Consider the following 26,985-nt stretch of genomic DNA (forward strand, 5'->3'; position numbering starts at 1 on the left):
AACAATGAACTATATCCCAAAACAAGAGCAAGGAATGACAAAATTATCCAGTTACCCCATTAAAGTGTCAGCACCAAGTTATGACCCACAGTCTCTGTGGCCCTCACTTGACCTTGAAGATTCTTTTCGAACTAAGAGGCGTCTAAACATCAAAGCACCATCACTAACTTCCAACTCACTGTCTGGCAGTGACAGTGAGCCTAACACGATTATTCACGTCATAAAACGGGAGCAAGGGACATCAAATCTAGCCCAGCATTCCATAAAAGTATCACCAATACCAAGTTATGACCAAGAATTACCTCAACCCTCACTTGAACTTGAGAATTCTTTCCAAATTAAGAGGAGTTTGGATTTCAAAGCACCACAATCAACTTCAGAATTATCCTCCACCAGCACAAAACAGGAACGGGCGGCCGCAAATATAGCTCGGAACCCCATTCATATATTCCAAACACCGGGGCATTATCTTCAAGGACTTTGGTCGTCACTCGACCTTAACAATCCTTTCCGAGTGAAGAGGCGCTTAGACATTATAGCACCATCCCCGGGGTTGTCCTCCAGTAGTGACAGTGAAGAGAACACAAGTGTAGACTTAAAAAGACAAGGGTACTACGAGAAACACAATGGAATTTCTGAAGTTAAACCCTCCAATAATCACGATCTAATAATACAAGGCCCTACCGTTGATTTTCAACGGATCAAACGACTAGATATCAAAGCACCACCCCTGGCTTCCTCAACCAGTGACAGTGAACTAAACCGGGATCCTGAATTAGTGCACCATGGCATGTATGGTGACAGTGAAGCCAAGAAGACAGTCCACAGAAATAAATCCGCAACTATGCAGGCTTCAAAGCAGGATCAAGAAACGAGGTGGCCTTTCCTTGATCTTGGACGCAATCCTCGACTCAAGAGGCGTCTGGATGTCAAAGTCCAATCACCACATGATCGGACTTGTAGGGGTGATAGCAAAGTGGAAGCACCTGGTCATGGTGAGTCTACTACAGGAACACCGTGGCCCTTGGTGGAGCTTGGTAAAGGTACTCACGTTAGGCGGTGGTTGGACATTAAAGTAGTTCCTGCTGATGTGTCACATGAAATCAGAGAAGACCGTATAGTGGGAGTAAATCTACAAACCAGCTCAAACGAAGAATTCGATGTAAATGCTGATGCCACGGAGATACAAGCGTTTCCAGGACTACATTTGGGTATCAGCAGACGTTTGGATATTAGAACACCATCCCCACAACCGGATCCTGATAGTGTTTTTCCTAAGGCTCGCTATTCCAAATCAAATATTTCCACAAGTGACAGCGAACATGAGAACAGAGCTGGAAAAGACTTGCCAAAAGTGGAAGAAAAGTCTTCAGTTAAATCCCCCGTAATAAGCATCACTCCTAGTCCCCAAAAAATTCCCGACATCACATTAGAGAAGTATGTCCTTGTTCCGGCGAATGCGGGAGACGGAACCAGCAGGGTGGGTGTGGAGATAAACCCAGAGCTCCAGTCGCGTTGGGCCAACATGCATCTCGGGTTCTCCCGCTTCAGAAAGCGACTCGAAATCACGTCACACGCGCGTGAACCACCCGAGGTTCCCCTCAGTGAACGCAACACGGGAGGAGCGAAACAAAATCAACCTCTTGTAGGCTGGAAAGGACTAAGAGAGACAGAATCACAGCTCACCGAGGAGCAAGTTCACCACAACACCAACAGATCAGCAGTCGATGTCACAAGTGAGGTAAAGTCAAGTCTATCAAGTGTGCCACATATAAGGAGGTACCTTGATATAAAGGCTCCCCCTACTCAACAACGCCTGGATTCATCCAAAACCCGTGAGAATGAAGCTCAGCCCGCAGACCATACAATGTGGAGAAAAAAGTCGCATGAGCCCAGTGATTTTTCTCTATATGCAACTCAAATTGTGGCGACCGGACTGACTACAGATAAATCGCAAGTCACCACTGTGTCAGGGAACAACAGCCAAGACGAGCAAGATAGTGTTGTGGACTTCGGAGAAATGACTGAAGTTGCAGAGGCGTCACTTACGGCAGACTGCGAATCACCGATACAATACAGACGTTTAATTATTAAAGCTTCATCTCCGTCAAATGATAACTCAACCAGCGATCAACACGCAACAAAACATAGTTCCTCTGAAAGTACGAGTTACAAGAACCCATCTCTTACCCCAAAAACCATTCCCATTCTCAGATCTGGGGATGATACTTCCCCCACCAGGGATCAACGTGATTACTACCCTAGTACCAGATACCCGTTACCTTATAGTGTCAGACACCAGATCCCATCTATTGTCCCGAAATCTATTCTCAATTCTGACTCTGAAGATGATACGCCCTCCATGAAGGATCCATCAGGGGTGAATATACTGACAACACAATATGGTTCCTCCTATAGTACGAGATACCAGTTACCCTATCGTGCCAGACACCAGAACCCATACCTTGGCTCAAAGTCCATTCCCAATCCAGGCTCTGACGACGATACTCCCGCCACTGGGGATCCATCAGAGGTGAACATTGTGACTACGCAAAGTAGTTCCTCCGATACTGGCAGATACCAGAACTCATTTGCTGCACCTAAAACAGTTATGAGTCCAGATTCTGGGTATGATATTCCGCAAACCAGAAATCCACTAGGGGTGGGCATGATTAAACAAAGTGGCTCCTCTTCTAGTACCAGATACCAGATTGCATCTATCACCCCGAGACCCTTCAGGCGCACTAGTGATGGGCCACCAACTAAGATGCAGTGGGCAGGACTCAGGACTCACCCGTCTGATCTCTCCAAGCCTACAGATCCAAGCCCACTATCTCCACTTAAACGAGTCGAAGAAACTACATCTGTGTCCTTCACCCCAGAGGTCGCACTAGAAAGAGGGAGCACACTTGTGACAAGATCTCTTAACCCAAGTGACAGCTCCTTGTCGTCACTCGCCACCATTGAAACGTGGAAGGACGGATCAGAAAATAGTGACAGAAGAGGACTTAGCGCTCTGAAAGTTATGTCATCTGAGAGAAAAACATGGGACAGGGACAATGAAAACGTGGACTCCTTCCCACCTAGTCACATTCCTGAGAATTTCAACCCAGACAGGTCAGAATTCCTCATCTCTACTCCCTCAGCAAGCGCCGCGGAAGAACTTCTGTACAACTTTCCCCGCTACAGGACACATGCGCCTCTGAGGGATCAAATTCCACCCCAACTATCACCACTGCCAGACGAAGAAGTGGAGTTGATTTGGAATTCCAAAAGTTCGGACTCGCCGGGCATTAGCCAGGTTTAATTCGAAAATAAACTTACAGGCTTTCATGACAAAAAGACTATTTTCAGGAAACAAAGATGTTAACTGGAATAGGTATTGTCAAACATGATTTTACAGTACATGTTGGTTATCATTTATATGTGCATTGTTATGACAGCACATTGTTTTGGTAATCTTTGGTCCCAGGGAGGAATCAAGTACCCTAATTCCTGGCCTACAGAGCACACCTGGTTATAAGCCTCACCCAGTGCATTTGTAAAGGAAATACCATTTGGTACATACATACGCCGCAGCTGTGTAAAAGCTTCAAGTGCCCACATTGAAACACGAGATATTTACAAAGAAAAAATGGTACACAGGGAGTTTAACGCTAGCGCCATGCTAACGCTAATGTCGTGCTAACAGGGCCGGTTAAAAAAAAAAACAAACAAAAAAAACATACTGGTAAAAATCACTGAGACACGACAGTAACATGCTATGCTAAATTACGATAATTCGTCCCACGACCACACTCAGAACACTCGTATCCTGAATCGTCTTTAGCGCCAAGCTGTTTGATGCCAAACCCAGTTGAAGTTTGTTGTCAAACTCAACATCAAACAAAGAGTATTACGGTACATGTGCATCCACCACTAACCCGAACCCATTGAAACACGAGATATTTACAAAGAAAGACGGTACAGAGTTTATAATGCTAACATTAGCGCCGCCCCACTGACCCTGGTAACAGGGCCGTTTAAAAAAATACATACCAGTAAAAATCACTGAGACACGGCAGTAACATGCTAGCGCAGCGCTAACAGCGCCAGACTGGTAAAAGTCACTTCCTCGGCACATACATTCCACCGGTCTCACTCTTACCTTTTCCGCTTCAGTGCCCCCCTTGCGGCCGTTAGAAAAAAAATGCACAAATTACCCGCATCACCACATAAACCGCAGGGTCGAAAGCGTGTCAAAAAAGTCACGGCTTGTAGGCCGCAAATTACGGTAAGTGGAAATTGGTGTAAATTCTGTAAAAATATGTTTTAGCCTTGTTTCTCCAAATCAGCACTAGAAGAAAAATGCCAATTTTTGAGAGCTTCTGTATTAGCTAAAAATGTATCGCTATGTTTGTGCCCCTGGGAACTCAGCGAAAATTCAATAGTGCCCCCCTGAAAGATGGGAAAAATTAGCCTCTGCCAACCTCCACTAATGAACAAAAACCGTTGCGACAGGATGTACAAAAGGTCTCATCTCATATTTTGACCAAAAAGTTTTTCATTTTGGTTTGAAGCAGACATTTGGTGCAAATTCCAGGACTACAGATGTAAATTTTCCCCAAAATGAGCCCCAATTATAAGCAGGTACACCAAAATGCCAAACTATTTCGCATTTCTTTCTACATATAGAAATTGTTTTCTTTCACGATTCTCTCCTGTTGTGATCATATTTTTAGGATTTTCCTTGCTGGAAATAAAAGTGCCCCAAACAAACCAAGTGGAGTTAAGTTAATAAACCCATTTTATTTAAGTATATAGACATAGGTTATAGCGAAAACCAACATATAGACACTTAGTATTACATACATATGTACAGCTGGGACAAGCACGTTCACCATCCTGCATTGTCACGAAGAATACGAGAACATGAATGAAATCTGTACATACCCACGTGTCATTAGTTCATATACAGTGAAAACAAGAGGTGTGGTGTGTTCGTGCGCGCGAGTCGACGGATGCACTGCCAATAAATAAACTGAATACGACACGCTAGTTGTGTGGCGTCAAAGCAGGGGTGAACGCTCGTTCCACCATGAGGTTACACGTGTGTTGTTTTGTTGTTTTTTTTTTTCATTTTCTCCAGATCTTAACAATAATGATAAACACAATCATGAGTTCCCGTCAGGAAGTCAAAAACGATAACGACGTGATGGTGAATATCAAATAATCTAAGCACAAAACATTTGCACAAATTCCTGTACAGAAAAAAAGAAAAAAAAAAAAAAACACGGCTCCGTCGAGAGAGCTGCATGCAAATATTAAAAATAATTTGGACGAGTCCGCGTCACAGCACAGCCAAAAAGACAGAAATGTGTACGTGACAAAAAAAGAAAAAACCAGCAGAGCGCTAATACAGTTCCAACCTCTCCCACGTTCCCGTAGGTGGCGCTAGAAATGCTCGGTCCAAACACTCTTGGGGTGGTGTGATGCGGGTGAGGATGCTACCTGAAAACTATCGGGACTTAAAAAGGAAGACCGAGCCACGCGCGGGAGACAAAACCGGGATAGCGGGCGTGACGGCGAACGGGCGCCGAACCTTTACGCGTGTGTACATCTGTCGTCATGGTGTGTGTGTGTGTGGCAAAGTTCGAGGCACAGCTAAGTGGATGCGTCCATTGGCCTGGGAAGGGGGCCAATAAAAACGCTGAGAGTGGTGGGAGGGGGCGGTCACTGGCCCGCCCGAATGGAATTAGCAGCAATGCGGTTTTGTTTGGTGCTTAAAAAATAAAAATAAAAAATGATATCACCCCCCCCCCAAAAAAAAAATTGAACTGGCACTAATCAAGTAAACAGCACAGGCAGCAGAAACCTGCCATTATCTAAATGTGCTCACCTTTAAGACTGACCCCATTGGTTTCTCCCACTCGATCCAAGTGGTAAAGGGGGAGCCGGCTAAACGCGGTTAGCCCACCAGCCTTAACCGGATTTGGTAAACACACCACTCGCCGACCCCCCCCCCACCCGGGCCCCACCCCTCCTGCCCCAACCATGGCTGTTTTTTTTTTGTTTATATGTTTTCACGTTGTAGATTTCCCATCGTTGCGGTCGTCACAGTATTTTTTATTTTTTTTTATATTCGCTTTTGAATTTGGCTGCAGTTGCAGCTACGACATCTGTCTTTCCTTGTACCATTCCACAAACTCATCCAACAAGACTGGCCCTGGTGGGAGAAGGAAAGGAAGATTTTTAGTTGGCGGTGACAGAGTTGGGCTGGGACTCAAGGTTCTCAAATCTACACGAGTCATACGGTGAGGAAAATAAGTATTTGAACACCTGAGAAAACCAACGTTAATATTGTACATACAGTCGCCTTTGTTTGCAATTAGAGGTCAAATGTTTCCTGTAGTTGTTCACCAGGTTCAGAAGGGATTTTGGCCCACTCCTCCACTCAGATCTTCTCTGGATCAGACACGTTTCTGGGCTGTCGCTGAGAAACACGGAATTTCAGCGCCCTGCAAAGATTTTCTATTGGGTTTAGGTCGGGAGACTGGCTAGGCCACACCAGAACCTTCATATGCTTCTTGGTTTTCTTGGCTGTGTGGTTCCAGTCATTGTCATGTGTTAAAGACCCTTACGACAACCCATCTTCAATCCTCTGACTGAGGCAAAGAGGTCACAATACATGGCCGCGGTCATCATCTCCTTAATACAGTGCAGTCGTCCTGTCCCATGTGCAGAAAAACACCCCCTAAGCATGATGCTACCACCCCCATGCTTCACAGTAGGGACGGTGTTCTCGGGATGGAACTCATCATTTGTCTTCCTGCAAACATGGTTAGTGGAATTATGACCAAAAAGTTCCATTCTGGTCTCATCTGACCCCAAAATTTTCTCCCATGAGTCCTCTGTATCATCCAAATGGTCATTAGCAAACTTAAGACGGGCCTTGACGTGCCAAACCATTGACCTCTTAGTGTATTACCAACAGACACCTCGGAAACGGTGGTCCCAGCTCTTTTCAGGTCATTGACCAAGTCCTCTTGTATAGTCCTGGGCTGATTCCTCACCTTTCTAAGGATCATTGAGACCCCACGAGGTTTTATTTCGCACTGGGCTCCACTCCGATTGAGATTGATCGTCATGTTTAGCTTCTTCTATTTTCTAATGATTGCTCCAACAGTGGAACCTTTTTTTCCCCACCAAGCTGCTTGGAAATTTCTCCGTAGCCCTTTCCAGCCGTTTGGAATTGTACAATTTTGTCTCTGGCGTCTTTTGGACAGCTCTTTGGTCTTGGCCATGTTACAAGTTTTGTATGGGGTGGACAGGTCTATCTGATTCGGGGTCATACATTGAGTGGAGCTGGACTTTTAAAGGCGGACTAACAGATCTTTGAGGGTCAGAATTCTAGCTGATAAGACAGGTGTTCAAATACTTATTTGCAGCTGTATCACACAAATAAATCGTTTAAAAAAAAAAAAAAAAAAAAAAAATCATACATTGTGATTTCTGGATTTTTCTTTTTAGATTATCTCTCTCACAGAGGACTACGATGAAAATTTCAGACCCCTCCATGATTTCTAAGTGGGAGAACTAGCAATGTAGCAGGGTGTTCAAATACTTATTTTCTCCACTGTAAATATTTTCAGTAAAGTGAAACATCATCAGTTGGTCATTTTATCCAGTACAATGTGATAAATACATTTGTCTGCTTTACAACATCCATAGTTTGTCATTATTTATGAATGTGGAACATCATAGTTTGTCTTCTTTTTAAGAAAGAGTTACGGCAACAGTTTTTCATTGAAGAAAGCGTAATAGCTTGTCTACCTTTTAATGTGTTTCAGCAAGTATATTGTAGGAAAGCACAACAAATTGTCTGGTTTTAGAAAATGCTACGCCAATAGTTTGTCTGCTTTTACGGAAAGTGGCATATCAATAATTTGTATATTTGTTTTAGGACAGCACCATGCGGTCCTTTTCAGAAACTTTAGTCATTTTTTTTAAGGTAGTTGGACATCAAGCATTTGACTATTCATGAGTTCAACATCAACGGTTTGTTAAGGTTTTCGGAAAACACATTAAAATTCCCCTTTTTATTTACCAAAGTGCAAATGAAATGGTTGGTCTTCTTTTAAATAAAGTTCCACAAAGCAGCAAAGTGCAAAAACCAGAATATCGTAGTTAGTCACGCCCCCTAGTGGTCGAGTTTAACGCAGGCCAACTTACAGGCTCCGTCCTCGTCGTAGTTGCTGAGGTCCAAGTTGATTGTCCGGCTGAACTCCAACACGTTGCACCACTGGTCTTTGTTGACCACTTTATACTTGGATTGCTGCGGAGCCAAACATGAACAGAATTGCGTCACGACTAAAGAGGCGGTTGAGCGATTCCGTTCATCCTACTCAAGATTGACGACAGAAACGAAGATAAATACACGGCAAATGTTCATTTTGAAAATGTATTTTACGCTCACAAAGATTCATCGGGGTAGGGTGTTTTGCACCGTAAAATATTCCAACAGTGCCAAAATGCGTCCCCACAAAACACGTGACGAAAGTCGCTTCTCTAGTCTGGTCAATAATTATTATTTTTACGAGTGCTAATGGGAAGAAAACGCCAATATAATGACTTCTTATGCACAAACGTATTAAATCAATACCAATAAAAAAAATGGGTCGAGGCGAGCACGTCGCACTGCGAATTTCATTCCCAAGGGATCGTACGGCCTCTTCAAAAGGTTGAGAGGTTTTAATTCATTTCATCATAACTCGCTTGTAAATTTGTATGATATTGGAGAATGTTCAAATATGATTCTGGTAGCAAGGAGTTAACATTTTTGTCTAAGGTGTTTTTGTCCAACTTTTGGGTATTTATCAGCAAATATATTACTTATTATTTGTATTTTTGGGTGATTATTTTAGTAATCAAAACATTTCACCCATCTATTTTCTTTTGCCGCTTATCCTCACGAGGGTCGCGGGGAGTGCCGGAGCCTATCCCAGCTGTCAACGGGCATGACCACCCTAAACTGGTCGCCAGCCAATCGCAGCGCACATCGAGACGAACAGCCACACTCACAATCATACCTTGGGGCAATTTGCGTTGCATATTTTTGGGATGTGAGAGGAAACCGGAGTACCCGGAGGAAACCCACACAGGCACGGGGAGAACATGCAAACTCCACACAGGTGTGTCCGGGATTGAACCCAGGACCTCAGAATTGTGAGGCCAACGCTTTCCACCTGCTCCACCGTGCCGCCTTTTTATGTTTATATTTTATAATATTTTACTATACAGGAACACACAGAAATGACATAAATGGAATGTAAAATATTAAACTGTTACATGGCATGCTTTTTGCGTCAATTCAATGGACATTGTGCTCTCCTGCTGTGCACGCCTTGGCCACAGAGGGCAGTATAATCCATCCATCCATCCATCAATTTTCTTTGCCGCTTATCCTCACGAGGGTCGCGGGGAGTGCCAGAGCCTATCCCGGCTGTCAACAGGCAGGAGGCGGGGTACACCCTGAACCGGTTGCCAGCCAATCGCAGGGCACATGCAGACAAACAGCCGCACTCACAATCACACCAAGGGGGAATTTAGAGTGTCCAATTAATACAAAACATTTTAGTATTTTTATTTATTTTATTTGTCTAACAATTAGGGATTTTCTGTCGATAATGCCTTTGGATTTTTATTGTTGCTTTGTCGCTTGAAACTGTGCAAGTGTAGCTTATGTTGTTACTTGTCCCACTCCCATGATCAAATTGCTCACGATTGTCATTTAGCAATATCGTAATACTGTTGCTTTTTTTTTTTTTTACAAACGTTAAGAATGCCTGAACAATTTCCCCCTAGAACGGATAATTTGGAGTCCTATTATTTACTCTGGGGCGGGGAGACAGTTTCCAGTGTTTTAATGGCTAGCTGGTGGTCCGTACCTCGAGAAATTGATTAAAGACCGGAAAGAGGGGCCACGTCTTTCCCAACAGAAGCCCAAGCATACACTTGGCTGTGTTCAAATCCAAACTCCTCTGATCCTTCTCCTGCCAAAAGACACGGTACATCATGAAATCAATGAAAAAAAAAATACATAAAATAATAATCATAAAAAACAACAGCCATCCATTTTATGATCCTCATCTCATCATATTTACATAATCAATTTCGGAACTAGTTTTTAGAATCAGAAAGCAAGGGTAATGTGTTTTTCAACTATTCACATTTGATAACACAAAAATGCTTGTAATATCTCAACTTTATCATTTATGATATGTGACAATTTGAGATTTTGCTACAGATTTTTACAAGAATCATGGAAATTGACACACTTAGATGTGGCTTTGCGGGAACCATAAAAATCATGGGGCGAGCCAGATCTGGCCCCCAGGCCTGGAGTTTGACACCTGTGCTTTGTAGGAACACACAGAAATGACATAATTAAATAAAATGTGAAATATTAAACTGTGTTATGGCATGCTTTTTGCTTCGATTGAATAGACATTGTGCTCTCCTTGCTGTGCATGCCTTGACCACAGAGGGACAGTATAGTACATCCATCCATCCATTTTCTTAGCCGATTATCCTCACAAGGGTTGCAGAAGTCATCGGGCAGGTGGTACAACCTAGACTGGCCAATCGCAGGGCCCATGGAGACAGACAACAGCCGCACTCACAATCACACTTTGGGCCAATTTAGAGTGTCAAATTAATGTTGCATATTTTTGGGATGCGGGAGAAAACCGGAGTGCCCGGACAAAACCCACGCAGGCACGGGGAGAGCACGCAAACTCCACAAAGGCAGGGCCAGAAATTGAAACCCGGTCCTCAGAACTGTGAGGCCAACGTCTTAATTAATTGCTCTACCGAGCCACTTAAAGGGGATCTATTATGTAAAATGACTTTTTAATGGGTGTGGAGTTGGCATGTTCTCCTCATGCCTGCGTGGGTTTCCTCCGGGCACTCCGATTTGCTCACACATCCCAAAAATATGCAACATTAATTGGACACTCTAAATTTCCCCTAGGTGTGATTTTGAGTGTGGCTGTTTGTCTCGATGTGCCCTGCGATTGGCTGGCGACCAGTTTAGGGTGTACCCCGCCTCCTGCCCGTTGACAGCTGGGATAGGCTCCAGCACACCCTGCAACCCTCATGAGGATAAGCGGCAAAGAAAAAGGATGGATGGACTTTCCAATGGCTTGTATATAAACACTTGGGTCTCCAAGGTCCATGACCTTTATTAAAATAGTGTAATTTCCATCTCACAAGCCGTGACTTTTTTCACACGCATTCAACCCTGCGGTTTATGCGGTGATACGGCTAATCTCTGCATTTTTTTTTTCTAACGGCCGCAAGGGGGCACTCTAGCGGAAAAGGTAAGAGCGAGACCGGAATATATGTGCCGAGGCAGTGACTTTTACCGGCCACGTTAGTGCGGCGCTAGCGTTTCGCACTGTGCTCGCGTGTTACTGCTATGTTTCTGGCGTGTGTCAGTGCTTTTTACCAGTAATTTTTTTTTTTTTTCTTTTTAAACCGGCCCTGTTAGCGCAACGCTAGCGTTACCGCCGCGCTAGCATTAAACTCTCTGTTTACCGTCTTTTTTTTTGTAAATATCTTATGTTTCAATATGGACACTTTCAGCTTTTACACCGCTGCGGCGTATGTATGTACCAAATGGTATTTCCTTTACGAATGTACTGGGTGAGGCTTATAACCAGGTGCGCTCTATAGGCCGGGAATGACGGTACTATTCACTATAGATGCCACCAGATATCAGCAAATTCCTCAACTTAAAACACACACACACACATACTGGAGACCTTTTGGCAAACTCACCCTGGCAAAGTCAAAGGCGTATCTGTAAATGAGCTTAAAGGTGGTGCTGTCATTGAGGACAGACCTCAGGAAGTCCAGCGAGTTCCTCAGCCTTTCGGTCGAGTCGCACCTGGAGAGGGCACAGAAGCCAGTCAGACGACGGAAGAACCTCAGCGTCGGTGTGTGATTGCAAACGTACTGCAGCGACCCCATGCCCCTCAGCCACTCCTGCAGCGTGAAGTAGCCCATGCTCTGAGCGTCCAGCTTCCACGCCAGCACCAGCATCACCACCTGGAATACACAAAACACCATTTTGGCCCTTGTGACAGCTACTAAAAAAAATCGACACAACTAGTTCATGCCTGTTTTTTGTGGCGTTAAATAAAGGCAGATAAATTTCTAAACTTTCCATAATTAAGGTGACCTATAATCTGTACAACTCAATTGAAAAAAAAAAAAAAAAGGGAGGGGGGGTAAAACTAAACTGGCACGGTTGCACAAGTGCGCACACCCATTTATAATTTGGGATGTGTCTTTGTTCATAGTTTTGCCTTGTACATTTGTATTTATTACACATAATGTTTTTTTAGGCGGCACGTTGGCTCTGCTGGTAAAGCATTGGCCTCACAGTTCTGAGGACCCGGGTTCGATCCCGGCCCCGCCTGTGTGGAGTTTGGATATCCTCCCCATGCCTGCGTGGGTTTCCTCCGGGTACTCCGGTTTCCTCCCACATCCCAAAAATATGCAACATTAATTGAACACTCTAAATTTCCCCTATATGTGATTGTGAGTGCAAATAGTTGTTTGTTTCTATGTGCCCTGCGATTGGCTGGCAACCAGTTCAAGGTGTACCCCGCCTCCTGCCCGTCGACAGCTGGGATAGGCTCCAGCATTCCCCGCGACCCTCGTGAGGATAAGCGGTAAAGAAAATGGATGGATGGATAGTGTTTTGTAGTTATGTATTTTGCCCTTATTTTTTTTCAAACAGAGATTTTGACTTTTTAGTTATGGTAAAATGTTTTATTACACACTTTTTCAAATATTTGTACCTCCGTGTTTATCACTAATTTGTGTTTGATGACTAATACCGTCTTATTTGGAAATATTTCAGCCAAATATTGGTAGCCCACCCCCACCCCCAAGTCATCTTACATTCTCGGGTTCCACTCCTATGTCTTCACAGAACTTCTCCATGCCCTCAGGTCCCACCACGTCATCACAGCCTACCGGAGACGAGCGTGACGCATCAGGTGGGCGAAACAGTTGTGCAATTTCAAACAGTGACATGAAGGCTCACCCGCATACTCGTAGAACCACTCCAAGCATCTCTTGTTGGAAAAGGTTTCCTCCTCGCGAATGAGTGCCGAGTCAAGTTTTCTGAACGTGCACAAGGGACAGATGGAAGTTATTGACTAACTTCAATGGAAAACAGAAAAAAATTTGTTATATGTCCCAAAATTCTACATTTTGCCCCTAATGCAGGGGTGTCAAACTGATTTTTGCCGTGGGCCACATTCTAGTTAGTTTCCCTCCGAGGGCCGTTATGACTGAAACCATAAAAAAAACTTTAATGGCCTCACCATATTTACACATCAAATTTATGAACCAGCCTCAGAATCAGAAATCAAGGATAACATGTTGATCAACTATTGTTAATGTTTGGTAACACAAAACGGCACGCAATGTCTCAATGTTTTCATTTATGATATGACAATTTGAATTTTTTTGTCGCTATTTTAGCAAGAATCATCAAAGTTGACATGATTTAACTTCGCGGGCCACATAAAATTATGCACCAGGCCAGATCTGGCCCCCGGGCCACGTGTGCCCTAATGTGTCAACTATTTTTGTCTTATTTTTTTCAAGCCCCCCCCCCTTAAGTAAACATTTTGACACTATTTGCGTAATATTCCAGCTAATCTAGAAAATATACAACTTGATTATCTGTATCAAAACATTTTTTTCATTGAAAATATTTTACCAAAATGAAAGATTTTTTTTCCATTCTTGCAATACTGACTTTATTCTTGGAAAACAAAAATCTGTTAAAAAAAAAAAAATTATACTTTCTCCATTTTTTCCACTTATGATCTTGGAAATGTCTTTTTAGCCTTTGCATTACATCTGAAAATGCCGGTCCAGTGAATAAAAGTGAGCTTCATCCTAAAGGGAATATTTCTATTTCTCTTTATTTCTCATGGGGGAGGGAGAATTGGCCCCAAATGCAAACAAATCAAACAATCTTTTGCAGTTGTTTTCGTTTTAAACTTGTATACCTTGTGAACCCCCCCCCCTTCCCTCCCCCCCAAAAAAAGACAACCCTACCTGTCCTGGCGACTCTTCTTCGCTGACATGTCATCTCCGGCAGTTGGTCTCCTCTTTTTCCTCGGGGGCATGGTTCTGGAGCAACAAGCTAAAGAAAAACATCATTTGAAATAAAAATACAAGATCAAATGTTTGTTCTCTGATATTTTTGTCAAATAAATATCTTTTTCTGATTGATCACTTATTATGTTTGTCTAATATTATTGCATTGGCTTTGAATATTTTTTCTGCCTTTCCATTTTTCATCATCACGATGCATTATTTTCCCAATTTTTTTTTTATTTGCTTCCCAAAATGTGACTCCCCTCCTTGAGCAGTCACCTTATTGTGGTGTTGGATGTGGGGGAGGGGTGGGGGGGGGGGTTTGTTTTCTAGGGTTTCACACCCATGGTCGGGTCACCCACGGCAAAAAAGGTGAGGTTACCAGACAACCCACGCCTCCATAAACCCCTTCGACAAATACAAAAATCTGATCTAGATTTCCCTGGCCTGGACGTGGGTCACTGCCCCCCCCCCCCCCCCCCCTCCGGAGCCACGGCTGGAGGTGGCTTATTAACCGGTGCGTTCTGTCGTCTGAAAAATAAAATGTATCTTTGAGGAGGGAAAATAGCCTTAATAAACGAGACTACCCATAACTTGAGGTACTTTCAAGGGGGAAGAAAATTTTATTCTCAAGAAAGTCATACATAAGAATTGTTTGAACATAAGGTAGCACATTTTTTAAAAAAAAAGTATTTTTTAATTTTAAAATGATAATCCTAAATTGTTTTGAGAAAAAAAAAGTTTGCAAATTTGAAAAAAAAAATAAGAGTAAAAATTAAGAAAAAAAAAACAATTTTGAGATATTTTTAAGTTGTGCGGTATTTGCCAATTCTCATTTTTGGGGGAATATCGTATATTGAGGAAAAAATAATACATGCGTGAAGACATGGTTTTAAGATTTAAAATGAAACCTAAGAATAAAGATGAAAAATTAAGGAGAACACATATAGGGATTAAGACAATCTTTGCAATCAGAATTATTTGACAGAAAAACAAGCCACATTTTCAAGAATGTTATTTTAGCAATTGAATCTCAAAATAGATTACAAGGATCTTTAAAATAATTTTAAAAAAATTATTAGATGTAAAATTGAAAAAAATATACATAATAAAATGCATGGTTTACATCCCAATTTGCATGAAAAAAAATTACTGGAAAAAATAAAATTAAAAAAAAAAAAAATCACCTGACGTGTGGCTCTGCTGTCCAACGTCTTCTGTGAGGTTCTGCCAGAACAGATGCCAAATGCTTTTAATCCACAAAATGATACGCTTGAGAAACAAACACAACATATTGTCGTATGCATTTACCAGCCTGTGCAACGTGTGGTGGATCTTATGGATGTTGGCCAGTGTAGTCAAGTGAGAATTCAGATGAAAATCTACCCAAAGAAATAATAAAGACACGAGGCGCGGTTATTAGAAGTAACTGTGGCCATGCAAGTCAAATCAAGTACGAGGAGACACGAAGATGACGTCACAGCCTCGTCAAAAGTCCCGAGCCCGGCCGTCGGCTAACGCCAAGCATTTCAATAGATATTCACGGCTTAGTTTTAGAGAGCCACGGCGTGATGTTTGAGCACGAAACGACGGGTCGCGCTGTTGACGTGAATCGGAAATGTATTCATTTAGCTTCCGGCTCGAACGTCGAATGTTCCTCGAAAGTGGTCGTTAAAAAAGCGACACGGCAAAGGGCTAGCGTTAGCTTGCGCTACTGAAAATAGCAGTGCAACTTGCGCGGAGTTTACAAAGTAGCCAGGGCAAGGCGCGCGCGCCTGGGATTTGTAGTCCGTTTCTGCCGTGATTCACGATGCCGTCGCTGCTCGATGACAGCCTTGGGAACTACAAGTCCCAGGAACCTCAGCAAGACCAGCGATTCTCTGAAAGCCTTGTGCCCCCCACCACTCTAACATTCACTCCGACTGATTTACAAGCCTTTTTTTTTTAAATAAATGAAATGCCAATATTGTTTAGATAAGACAGGGAAACGTGCTAATAAGCACACGCGCTAATTCGGGTTTTAAAAAAAACAGTTAGACACGCCGAGCCGGACAAATGGAAGATGTTAACTCAACTGCGTCACAATTTTCACTCTCTTAATAACCTACAAACACATTTGACCCATTTCCACGTTCGTTACGTCGCCCACTAAACTCCCCCAAGTCGGAACACCTCGTTCCTCCGTCACTGAAGACTCAATAATACGGGGAAAATATCACATCGCCGGGAGATAAGCACGAAAGTAAAAGCTTCGCAATTCCGGGGGTAAAAAAAAAAAAAAAACTGGCTGGAATCGAGTGAGGCCGTCGACAAGGGATGTGCATTTGTACAACTTAACCCAACAAAAAAAGTGTAATTTCGAATCGGAATTGGCAGCCAAATTAGACTCCGTACACGTCCTTTGTTGTCGCACTGGCAAATACAAAGAGACCAACACAAAATATAGCACTGAATACATCCAACCCTGCGGAACTGGCGAAACACACAAATGCCGTCGAGTCGAGCGTCTTTCTAATCATGTTCGGAATGTGCTCTGCTCCGCTTAAGCGGTCGTAATTTGACCCAAAGAGCCAGTAGAGGCTTCTACTTACTGGCAGCATCAGAGTGCATCTTTATGAAACATACAACTGTCTGTGAGAAGTCCGCAGACCGGCCAATGGGCGGAGCAGGTCGACGTCAGGCCACGCCCTTCGGTTCACGATTGGTGCCGGGACCGTGTGACTTTCGTCTGTGCTCCCGTTCGATTGGGCACTACAGCCGCCTAGTCAATAGCGTCGGCAGTGACTCCGCCCTTGCTTCAACGTGATTGGTCACTCATCCTGAATAGGCGTACTCCGTTGTCATAGTTCATTGGTCAAGGTTTGTTAATAGAAATATGATTGAAGCCCATTGAAACCGGCTCCGTTCCACTTCCGCCTGCGCTCCCACTCGATTGGCTCCGGAAGCTGTCTCGTCAACAAAAATTCGGTCAGGAGCCCTCCCACGCGCTCACGTGATTGGTCAATAATTGATCCAGTTTATGATTAATGTGGTTGTTACATTAAAAAAAGATTTTGTGATAAAACTTGGTAATATATTGCATAAATTGTATATTTATATATTTTACATACTAACCCTGTCCTCCCTTTCAATTGGCTGCTCGAGCTATGTCGTTAAAAGAGTGAAAACAGCGAGTTATACTTTTCCAAATGTAAAAAAAATTAAACATTGACATAATTGATGCAATTTTAATGTATAGTTTTATTATCTATTGCTACAATTATTTAGTACAGTATTGAAAAACTTTTTGTTCACCATTCTATCATTCTGTTATGTCGTGGATTAATGTCCATCCATCCATCCATTTTCATTTGATGCTTATCCTCATGAGGGTCACTGGGAGTGCTGGAGCCTTTCCCAGCTGCCAACGGGTAGGAGGCGGGGCACACCCTGAACTGGTTGCTAGCCAATCGCAGGGCACATCAAGACAAACAGCTGCACTCACAATCACACCGAGGGGCAATTTAGAGTGTCCAATTAATGTTGCATATTTTTGGGATGTGGGAGGAAACCGGAGTGCCTGGGGTAAACCCACACAGGCATGAGGAGAACACACAAACTCTACACAGGCCAGTCCAGGATTGAACCCAGGACCTCTGAACTGTGAGGCCAACCCTTTCGTCCTGATCCACTGTTGCCGCCTTTTTATGTTTATATTTTATAATATTTTACAGAAAATGATAATTCAATAGAATGTAAAATATTGAACTGTTTTATGGCATGCTTTTTGCTTCAATTCAATGGACATTGCGCTCTCCTGCTGTGCATGCCTTGGCCACAGAAGGCAGAGTGTAATCCATCCATCCATTTTCTTTGCCGCTTATCCTCACGAGGGTCGCAGGAGTGCTGGAGCCTATCCCAGATGTCAACGGGCAGGAGGCGGTTGCCAGTTAATCGCAGGGCAGATGGAGACAAACACCCGCACTCACAATCACACCGAGGTGCAATTTCGAGTGTTCCCAACAATTATCAATCGTAATTTCGGGAACATAAACTGCAAATTATCATATGATCACTTCTACAACAATATTAGGAAATGACAATGTTCCACGGGTGAGCTATTTTTAGGTAGGACGGGCTACTTATCCGGTTGCTCGGGGCGACCTTCTGACCCCGACCGTTATCGTCTCGGTCTGTGTCCCTCTAGTGACGTCCACGGGGAAGACGTGAGGAACGTGTGGAAAGAATGCCGAGAGCATAACTTCTGGTACAGAGGTAAGCATAACAAAAAAGGCAAAAATATATATCACAAATCAGTGAATTGTGCAAGCAGAACCGCCACAAAAGCGCCGGGGCCCGACTCGTCCGTCAAGACTGCATCCGAGCTCGTGTTTACATTCCTTTGCAGGGAGGCCTCTGGAAACATCACCATATGGGGGCACAGTGTAGTATTACGTAATAGTGTATACTACAGTTATTATATACAGTATGCACCACACTGTTTGCTGGTAGGCAATACGGTGACGCCTTGACTTACAAGTTGAATTCATTCAATTACTGCGCTTGGAACTCAGGTCACTCATATTTTAAATCAACTTTCCCTTATTGTAACAGATGAAAATGACAATCTGTTGTCACTGCTGAAAAAAAGCCCCCCCCCCTCCCACCAATCTATAAATGTAGGTGCAGAAATTCTTTTAGTAATGTTTTAGTTTTTATAAGTAATAAAATAACCAATTACTTGTGAAATGAATGATTGAAGGAATTGATATTTTAAGGAAAAACAACAATATTGAATGTTTAGATTTCCAGGGCAGCACGGTGGGGCAACCGGTTAGCGCATTGCCCTCGGTTCAAATCCCGCCTGTGTGGAGTTTGCATGTTCTCCCCGTGCCTGTGTGGCTTTTCTCCGGGTGGGCACTTAGGTTTCCTCCCACATCCCAAAGACATGCAACATTAATTGGACACTCTAAATTGCCCGTAGGTGTGATTGTGAGTGCGGCTGTTTGTCTCCGTGTGCCCTGCGATTGGCTGGCAACCAGTTCAGGGTGTACCCCGCCCGCCTCCTGCCCGTTGACAGCTTGAATAGGCTCCATCACTCCTCGCGACCCTTCTAAGGATAAGCGGCAAATAAAATGGATGGATGGACGTTACATTTAAAAAGTACATGCACTAAAACGCCTCTAGAGAGCAGTGTTGTACACTACTTTTCTCTCTGAATAACGTCATATTTAATGCATTTGTTTCATTGTACTATACCGTTGTCCTGGTTAGTGGTGTATAGAAATAAAAAAAATCATTTTCATAAATCATTTTCGTATTATGCATTGAAACGAATGATTTTTTAAAATCTGTTAATTTTATTCGATTCATCCGATGGTTTATAAGTTGAGACAGGACCGTAAAATGTTTCACAGCTTTTAAAAATAATTCAAAAAAATATATTACTATTTACATTACTATTTGCATTTTATTTTATTCCATATATTATCTTCATAGTATATAATACATCAAAGGCAACAAATGGATGGATTTATTTAAAATTTTTCATCCATCCATCCATCCATCCATTTTCTAAGCCACTTATCCTCACAGGGGTCATTGACCATTTCTTTGTACATATTTATTTACATTTTGAAGATTTTACCACAAAAATATGCCTCGTGGTAACAGGGGTAGAAAATAATTAACAAATTTATAAAATAGAATAAAATACAACAAAATGCGAATATAAAATAATGATGACTTATATTAATATAAAATTATTATTATTATAACATATATAACAATTATACAAATTAAAAACATTTTATATTAGTATAATTCATTATCATTTAATATTCTCATTTTGTTGTATTTTATTCTATTCTATGAAACTATGGCAAACCATTACCGGTATTTCATTGATAATTTCCACTCTATCTTGTGTGACGTAGTTCGGGGTATCTTCCTGTTCTGGAAATTTTTTTTGCCGTTGATTAATTATTGTATGCTTTCGAACCCCATACCCGCCCCTCCGGAGTGTTTCCGGTGTACGATCAAAGAGAAATCGAGCAAGTCCACGTGAATGTCACCCTCACGATGCCGTCCAATCAACGGTTCGCTTTTTGTCGATTGACACATAATTTGCTCCTATGGTGAGAGGGAATTGATGTAGGCGTACTTAGGAGGGCCAATCAAAACAGAGGAAGGCGGGGCGAAGCGGCCACAGGCTGTTCTGACAGAGTGAGCACTTTCAGCACCGAACCAGATTGAGTAGGGAAAAAAAGAAAAAAAACACACACACACACAAAAAAAAAAACCCAAAATCACACCACTACGCAAATCCTTCCAATGGAGGAGGGCCAGGACGTCGGAGCTTGTCCGGCGAATGAAGACTGCGAGCCAGCCAGCCGCATAGCGCAACTATAACGGGGGGGGAGTGACGTACAGAGAAGGAGAAAACAGAGAAGGAGAATAAATAAAGTTGTAAGTAACGCCGTTATTGTGTCGTAAAATGTAGGGGGGGAAAAAAAAAAACCTTCCGGAACGCGGTGGTCGCTCTCATCCTGATGTGGTCGGCAACGTTGCCGCACGCTAACTTTGTCGTTTTCGGGGGCTGAAACGCAGCTTTAAAGCGACCCGAACGAGTGGTTAAAAGTGTCACGTCGTCAGCACTAGTTCACCTTGATCAGGCTTTTAGAATTTGAGGCTTTCCTGGTGTGCTAAAACATCAACTTCAAACTTGGTTGTTGTGGCTAACTAGCATCTCTCTTTAAATTAGCCCCAATACACTAGCTTAAAAAAAAAGCTACTGGGAGTAATGTTGCTTTAAGTCGTCAAAGTGACACAACCGTTTTAATATTATATAGATTCAGAATAAGGCAACACACTACAAAAAAAAATGCAAGTTGAATATCTTAAAAGAAATAATAGGGGCCACCATCACATTTATGTTTGGAGCAGGTCAAGCTTGTTTTTATTTTCTCTTTTCCATTTTTTCTTTTAAAATAAAGATGGCGTGTTTTTTAGAGTCTTTAAGTCACGACATCTTCACCCAGGATGCTGTTGAGATTGACCCGAGACGTTAATGCTTCGTGTCAGTTGCCCTAAGGAAGCTTTTGTTTGTTTTGTCCGGTCTATTTTTGTTTATGTCAAGTCATTTGAGCATTTATTCCATAGCCTTGATATCCAGCTCAAAGCCCATCTGCTAGTACGTGCTTTGTCCTCACTAGTAAACTCAATTCTGCGCACTCATAGAACTTCCAGGTTCTACTTAAATTATTACTACTGTTTTCCAGTATTAGTGCCAATTTTGGGAAACTAGTACGGCCTTAAGACGGATATTAAGTATAGTGAGTATGTGGAAATGCTTTGAAAATGAATAAATGCTAAAATAGCTTTCCATACCTAAACTCATTCACTGACATGTCAGTAAAGTATGAAAATTCATCTTAATCATATTGCTGTAGATTTTAATAGGATCAAATAACCTGCCTAAAATAATGTGCAGCATTTATCGATAACTTTGATATTGAATTAATACTTACACGACTTTGATATCTAGGGTACCAAATGAAAGAATATTATCTGAAGTCGTTCGAGCACTATATGACATTTCTGCACAGAGAATGTCCAATGTTTGGGGATCAATTTACATTTAAAAACAAATATAGAGTGGAATATGACCAACAAAAAGAGCACAGGTGTCAAAGTCAACGCCCGGGGGCCAGATCCGGCCCACCACATGATTTTATGTGGCCCGAGAAGGCAAATCATGTGTCAACTTGCATTATTCTTGTGAAAATCTGTACTAAAATGTCAATTTTTTTAAAATCATAAATGATAATACTGTGATATTATAAGCATTTTTTTTTTTTGTTGCCAAACATGAACAATGGTTGAAAAAACCCATTACCGTTTCTTTCTGATTCCAAAACGAGTTCAGGAATTTCATATATAAATATAATGAGGTGGTTGAAGATATTTATTTATTTATGGTTTCACAGTCATAAAATAATTCTGAGGGAAAGCGTAACTACAATGTGGTCTGCGTCAAAATTGAGTTTGACACCTCTGGCAAAGAGGAACTGGCTAACACAACTAGATGTAAATGTTAGCTAATTTATTATAGCTTACCACAGCTAAAAAATGAATTGTTGTAATGGCCCCGCTACTGGTCAAGTATAAACACAGTCAGAGGTGGGCTTTCAATCACTATATTTAAAAAAACAGTTAAAAAATATATCACGCAACAAGCATATTCGTACACAAACTGCTTACAGCCATCACTGACAGACACTGATTTCATCGTCACTCACCAGGTCAGGCCACAGATGCTCACAGTCACAGATACTACAGTTGGGACGGTGAGGATAGCGAGTGCAAGTCAACAACATTGTCTCCACTTCACATTTTGTTCTTTAAAATGCAAATTGGATTACTCTACTTCAGGGGTGTCAAACTCGTTTTTCTCGCGGGCCACATTGTATGTATGTTATGGCTGTGAAACAATAAAAATCTTTAACCGCCTCATATTTACACGTGAAATTTATGAACTAGTTTTGCAATTAGAAATTAATGGTAATGGGTTTTTCCAACTATTGTTGTTTGGTAACACAAAAACGCTTGTAATACCTTAACGCTATCATTTATGATACGACAATTTGAAATTTTGGTATAGATTTGAACAAAAAAAAACATGGAAGTTGATACACGTGATTTGCCTCCGCGGGCCACATAAAATCATGCGGCGGACCGGATCTGGCCCCAAGGCCTTGAGTTTGTCACCTGTGCTCTATTTAATCTATTAGCTGAGCTTTCATGCCATCCTGTTTTAAAGAAAGCACAAAAATACATAGACATGAATATATGTATTTTTTTGTTTTCAAAGAGGAGCCAGAGATGGGGCTGGCGAAAGAAATGCCACTTGGATGAATTTGTGATGAGAGTAAACCTGAGCTACATTGCGGTTCATACTTCCTGATCCTGCTTAATTGTAGGTTTTACACTTATTCTTTATTTTTTTTAAATATTCTCTGTCCAATATTTTGTGATCCATCGCTCAGGCTGTCATGTGCATTTAAATGTCCGCGTTCTTTTAAAAATGCTTAAAGACCTTCAAAAATATTATGGGCCACATACGGTATGAAACAAATACAGTATAGGGTATATTTAAAGGGGATTTCTATATCGCAGATTTTGTTTTATTGCAGCGTTGGTCGGTAACGGAACCCCGGCAATGGAGAGGGGATTGTTGTGTGTGCAGGTTTCACTGCATTTCAGTGGTTACCAGAGGGAAAATGGCTTTGAATCATTGTGCGTTTACGTTAATCTGGTAAGACATTAATGGCGTTGAAACACACGTAGTTGAAAACGTTGAGCCCTGTGAAATGTCCGGGCTGTGAGAACCCGGCTCTCCTTTAAGCCTGGACCGTGCAGATTAACAGCCAAGTCAGCATTTCAGGCGGAGCGTAAAAAATCTCTTAAAATGCTCATGCGAAATCAAAGCGCTCACATCTTTTTTGGCCGTGCGGCCATTTTATTCATCCGCCCTTCTGATGGGCGACCTTGCGCTGACGGTGGCGTTGCACTGTGGAAAGTGCGTTGACGCAAGGAACTGAGCAAATATTTGGGCTGGTGAAGGCCCTTTCGCACCTGCTCTGGTGCCCCCCAGCCCCCAGCATGTCGATCACCTGTTTCAACAAGGGTGGCGGCTTTTTAGTAGTCCCCGTTGTTTTTAAATGCCACTTTGCAGTAGATTAATTCAATAAAATGTAAAAACTATACCGCCTACTATTTTTGCATTGATAGCAATGAGTGGTACCTTGATTTACACCACAGGTGTCAAACTCAAGGCCCGGTGACCATATGTGGCCCACCACATGATTTTTATGTGGCTCGGGAAGGTAAATCATGTGTATCAACTTCCATGATTTTTGTTCCAATCTGTACCAACATTTCAAAATGTCACATCATAAATGATGATGTTGAGATATTGCAAGCATTTTTGTGTTAGCAAACATCAACAATAGTTGAAAAACTCATTACCCTTGATTTCTGATTCCAAAACTATTGACTAAATTCAATGTGCAAATATGATGGGTCACTCCGATTGGGTGGCAACCAGTTCAGGGTGTACCCTGCCTCCTGCCCGTTAACAGCTTTAATAGGCTCCAGCACTCCCCGCGACCCTCGTGAGGATAAGCGGAAAAGAAAATGGATGGATGGAAATATGATGGGTCAATTCAAGATTTTCATGGTTTCAGTCATCACGGCCCTCTGACAGAAACCGTAACTACAATGTGGCCCACGATTAAAAATGAGTTTGACACCCCTGATACCAACTTGTATATCAAATACATTTTCCCCATTGAAATGAGTTGAAATGGCAGTAATCAGTTCCGGGGCCCCCCAAAAAATCCCCCAATTTTTTTTGAATGTTTTATCAAAGAAAAATGGCAAACAATATACACATCGTAAGAGTGAAAATGAGAAAAATATAAAAAAATATTATGAAAGAATTATAAAAATGTACTTACCGTATGTACTATAGTATTAATGTATTGTTCATTTGTCCCACCTGCCATATATTAGTTATATTAAGCAGTATACCACAAAATGATTTTTGTTCCAAGTTAATTTGTGTACTCTCTTATGTGTAGCATAACACAATGCAGCGCTTTGTGAGGGCTTGACGTGTTTATTTATTTTTTTCTTTCACCCGATTGCGTGGAGCTGAGGCGTGGAGCTGGAAATAAACTATAATTGAGCCCTGCTGAGAAAGATTATCCCGAGCGTCGGGAGCAAGGCTTTGGATCATAATTGATGTTTGGGAAGGAAACCACCCTCTTCTCTTCGCCCGAGAGAAGACAGAGGGAGGCTGCAAGAATCTGGGCCGTATTTAGTTGCATCGCTACGAAATGCCCCCTTGCCCGCATTCAAACATGAGTTTGTCTGATTTGAGGAAAAACGTCCAGAGGAATGTCTCCAAGTTAACGCTCTGTCACTTTCTTCATCCATTCACTCTTCCGCCGAAAGATACTCTGATGACGGCCGGGTCAAGGCTGTCATTTGCTGTCGGTTTGTGCCGCGTATGAAGAGGCCTGCGATGCTTTTGTCTGACACTTTTTGTGTGTGTGTTTGTGTAACTGTTACTGCTGCCTATATAAGGGAAAAAAATGGCACCACAGAAATGTGCAGTGTAATCTCAGAAGCTCCAGGTCCCGGGACATTGGTCGGTCTTGGATTTGCCCGGATTCCCCGTCGAAAAAACGGCAATAATCCTGAGCAGCCCCCGCAAAACACCATTATTTATTTATTTTTTTTGTTACGCGTTTTACTTTGGACAAACATTGCGAATGTGAAGAAATTATCTTTTTATTTTAGGATAAGCAGCTCAGATGATGTATAGGTGGACATTTTAGTATATATATAGTGGGATTACTGTATGTTCTGTAGTATTTGTGTTTTGGTCAGCTTGTCTGCGTGTGATGATCTGGACGTGAGTCGTGACCTACAGCAGTTCCTTGAGTGTTTTCATTTTGTATTTGTATGTTTATGGATTATTCTGCACAATGTGGGCAACTGTGGCTCTCCTTACCCTTATGTTAGTGCATAAAAGTACCTTCCTGCCTTAATTTCTTTATTTACGGCTATTCATTTGGGAGGATTTTTCATTCTTTACTAGGTTTATATTTTCATAGAGCACTAATTTATAGGTCTTGCATGTTCTTAACCCATTCACGGGCACGGAGGCAATTTTCTGCCTTATTGAGATCAAAGTCTCCTAACAGGCCACAATCAAGGAAATAACACTTCTTTTTCGTTTATGGTTAAGTTATAGATATGATAACTTTACTAATTTATAATCTCATCCCAAAAATGTAACTGCTAACTTTGACCGATGAGTTATACTCTCCTGATACCAAATTATTTTGATATACGGAAGGTTACAATGACTGAAAATCATGATGTCCCAAAAATGGGAAGCTGCCCAAGAATGCGTTAAATAATGATCTAGCAAAGGGTATGAATTTAACGCTCTCAAAATATGTTGCCTTAGCTTCGCTAATTATGTGACCCTAGTAACTCGCTTGAAAAATACTTTCATTCGGTTTCACAGTAGACAGCAGTCACTTCTGGTGTATTCTAATTAAGCTGTTGCGATTTCACCATTTAAGGTACAAAAACATATTAACACCAGTAATACGATCTCAAATAAAAAGATTTTCATTTCACTGTTCATATGTTTTTTTTTTGTTTTGTTTTTTTCCAAATGTAGGGAATAGAACAAAAAAGTCATCAGAAAAATCGATATTCAAGTGAAGTCCAGCCCTCAATCTTGTACTCAAAATAGATTTCTGGCCTTTTTGGCGCAGCATCCCTTATTGCATTGCACTTAAGCAGATTGCGGGTCGGTGGAGGCCGGGCTAACAATTGATCAGATGCTTTTCGTTCCACTGACCTTTAGCCACCCGCCCCAGGAGAGGTTGTAGTGGCGCCAAAACGGCGTTCAAAGTCATGACTCCAGTTGAAGAGTGGCAGACTTTTTACGTTTTTTTTTTAGCAACATAAGGAGGAACGCATTGAATGTTTAACAGGAACCTTATTTGACCGCAACTGTTTGACTCACTTCGTAGTTTGAATGAGCAGGAAGTCTGATAATGCGTTAGTGACAGGTCTGTCGGTGTGAGAAAACAGCGCATTATGTCTTTTTGCCAGGATATGACGCTTCACCCTTTGGTTCCTTCTATACCGCTGGTTAGTTTGTTTGGGCTTGACATCGTTGCACCGCTGACCTTGTTCTCGCACCAGAGCAACTTATCTGGTTTTATGGGCGCTCGGTGACTCGACAGCGTG

General features: G+C 42.1%; 2 protein-coding genes across 3 annotated transcripts in view; one reads left to right on the forward strand and one right to left on the reverse strand.

Annotated features, from left to right (window-relative positions):
- Positions 1–5,094: 5,094 nt before the first annotated feature.
- On the reverse strand, positions 5,095–16,887 carry dcun1d4 (DCN1, defective in cullin neddylation 1, domain containing 4 (S. cerevisiae)). Its single transcript, XM_061824032.1, has 11 exons — positions 16,758–16,887; positions 15,478–15,548; positions 15,354–15,393; positions 14,125–14,212; positions 13,097–13,176; positions 12,952–13,022; positions 11,999–12,090; positions 11,821–11,929; positions 9,927–10,031; positions 8,212–8,314; positions 5,095–6,205 (listed from the first exon to the last, which is right to left on the reverse strand). The coding sequence occupies exons 1-11, from the start codon at positions 16,774–16,776 to the stop codon at positions 6,150–6,152; spliced, it is 834 nt and encodes a 277-aa protein (XP_061680016.1). The 5' UTR covers positions 16,777–16,887; the 3' UTR covers positions 5,095–6,149.
- A 3,466-nt stretch (positions 16,888–20,353) lies between these two features.
- Positions 20,354–26,985, forward strand: part of fryl (furry homolog, like) — a 107,263-nt gene continuing 100,631 nt past the window's right edge. The window contains exon 1 of one of the 2 annotated variants that reach the window (XM_061824071.1): positions 20,354–20,613. The gene's annotated coding sequence lies outside the window, so the exon portion shown is untranslated. Of the gene's footprint in view, positions 20,614–23,103; positions 23,123–26,985 lie in introns of those variants that run through there. The other variant, XM_061824074.1, reaches the window with a different exon arrangement.

Source organism: Syngnathoides biaculeatus, chromosome 7 (assembly GCF_019802595.1).
Source record: "Syngnathoides biaculeatus isolate LvHL_M chromosome 7, ASM1980259v1, whole genome shotgun sequence".
Lineage (NCBI taxonomy): Eukaryota > Metazoa > Chordata > Actinopteri > Syngnathiformes > Syngnathidae > Syngnathoides > Syngnathoides biaculeatus.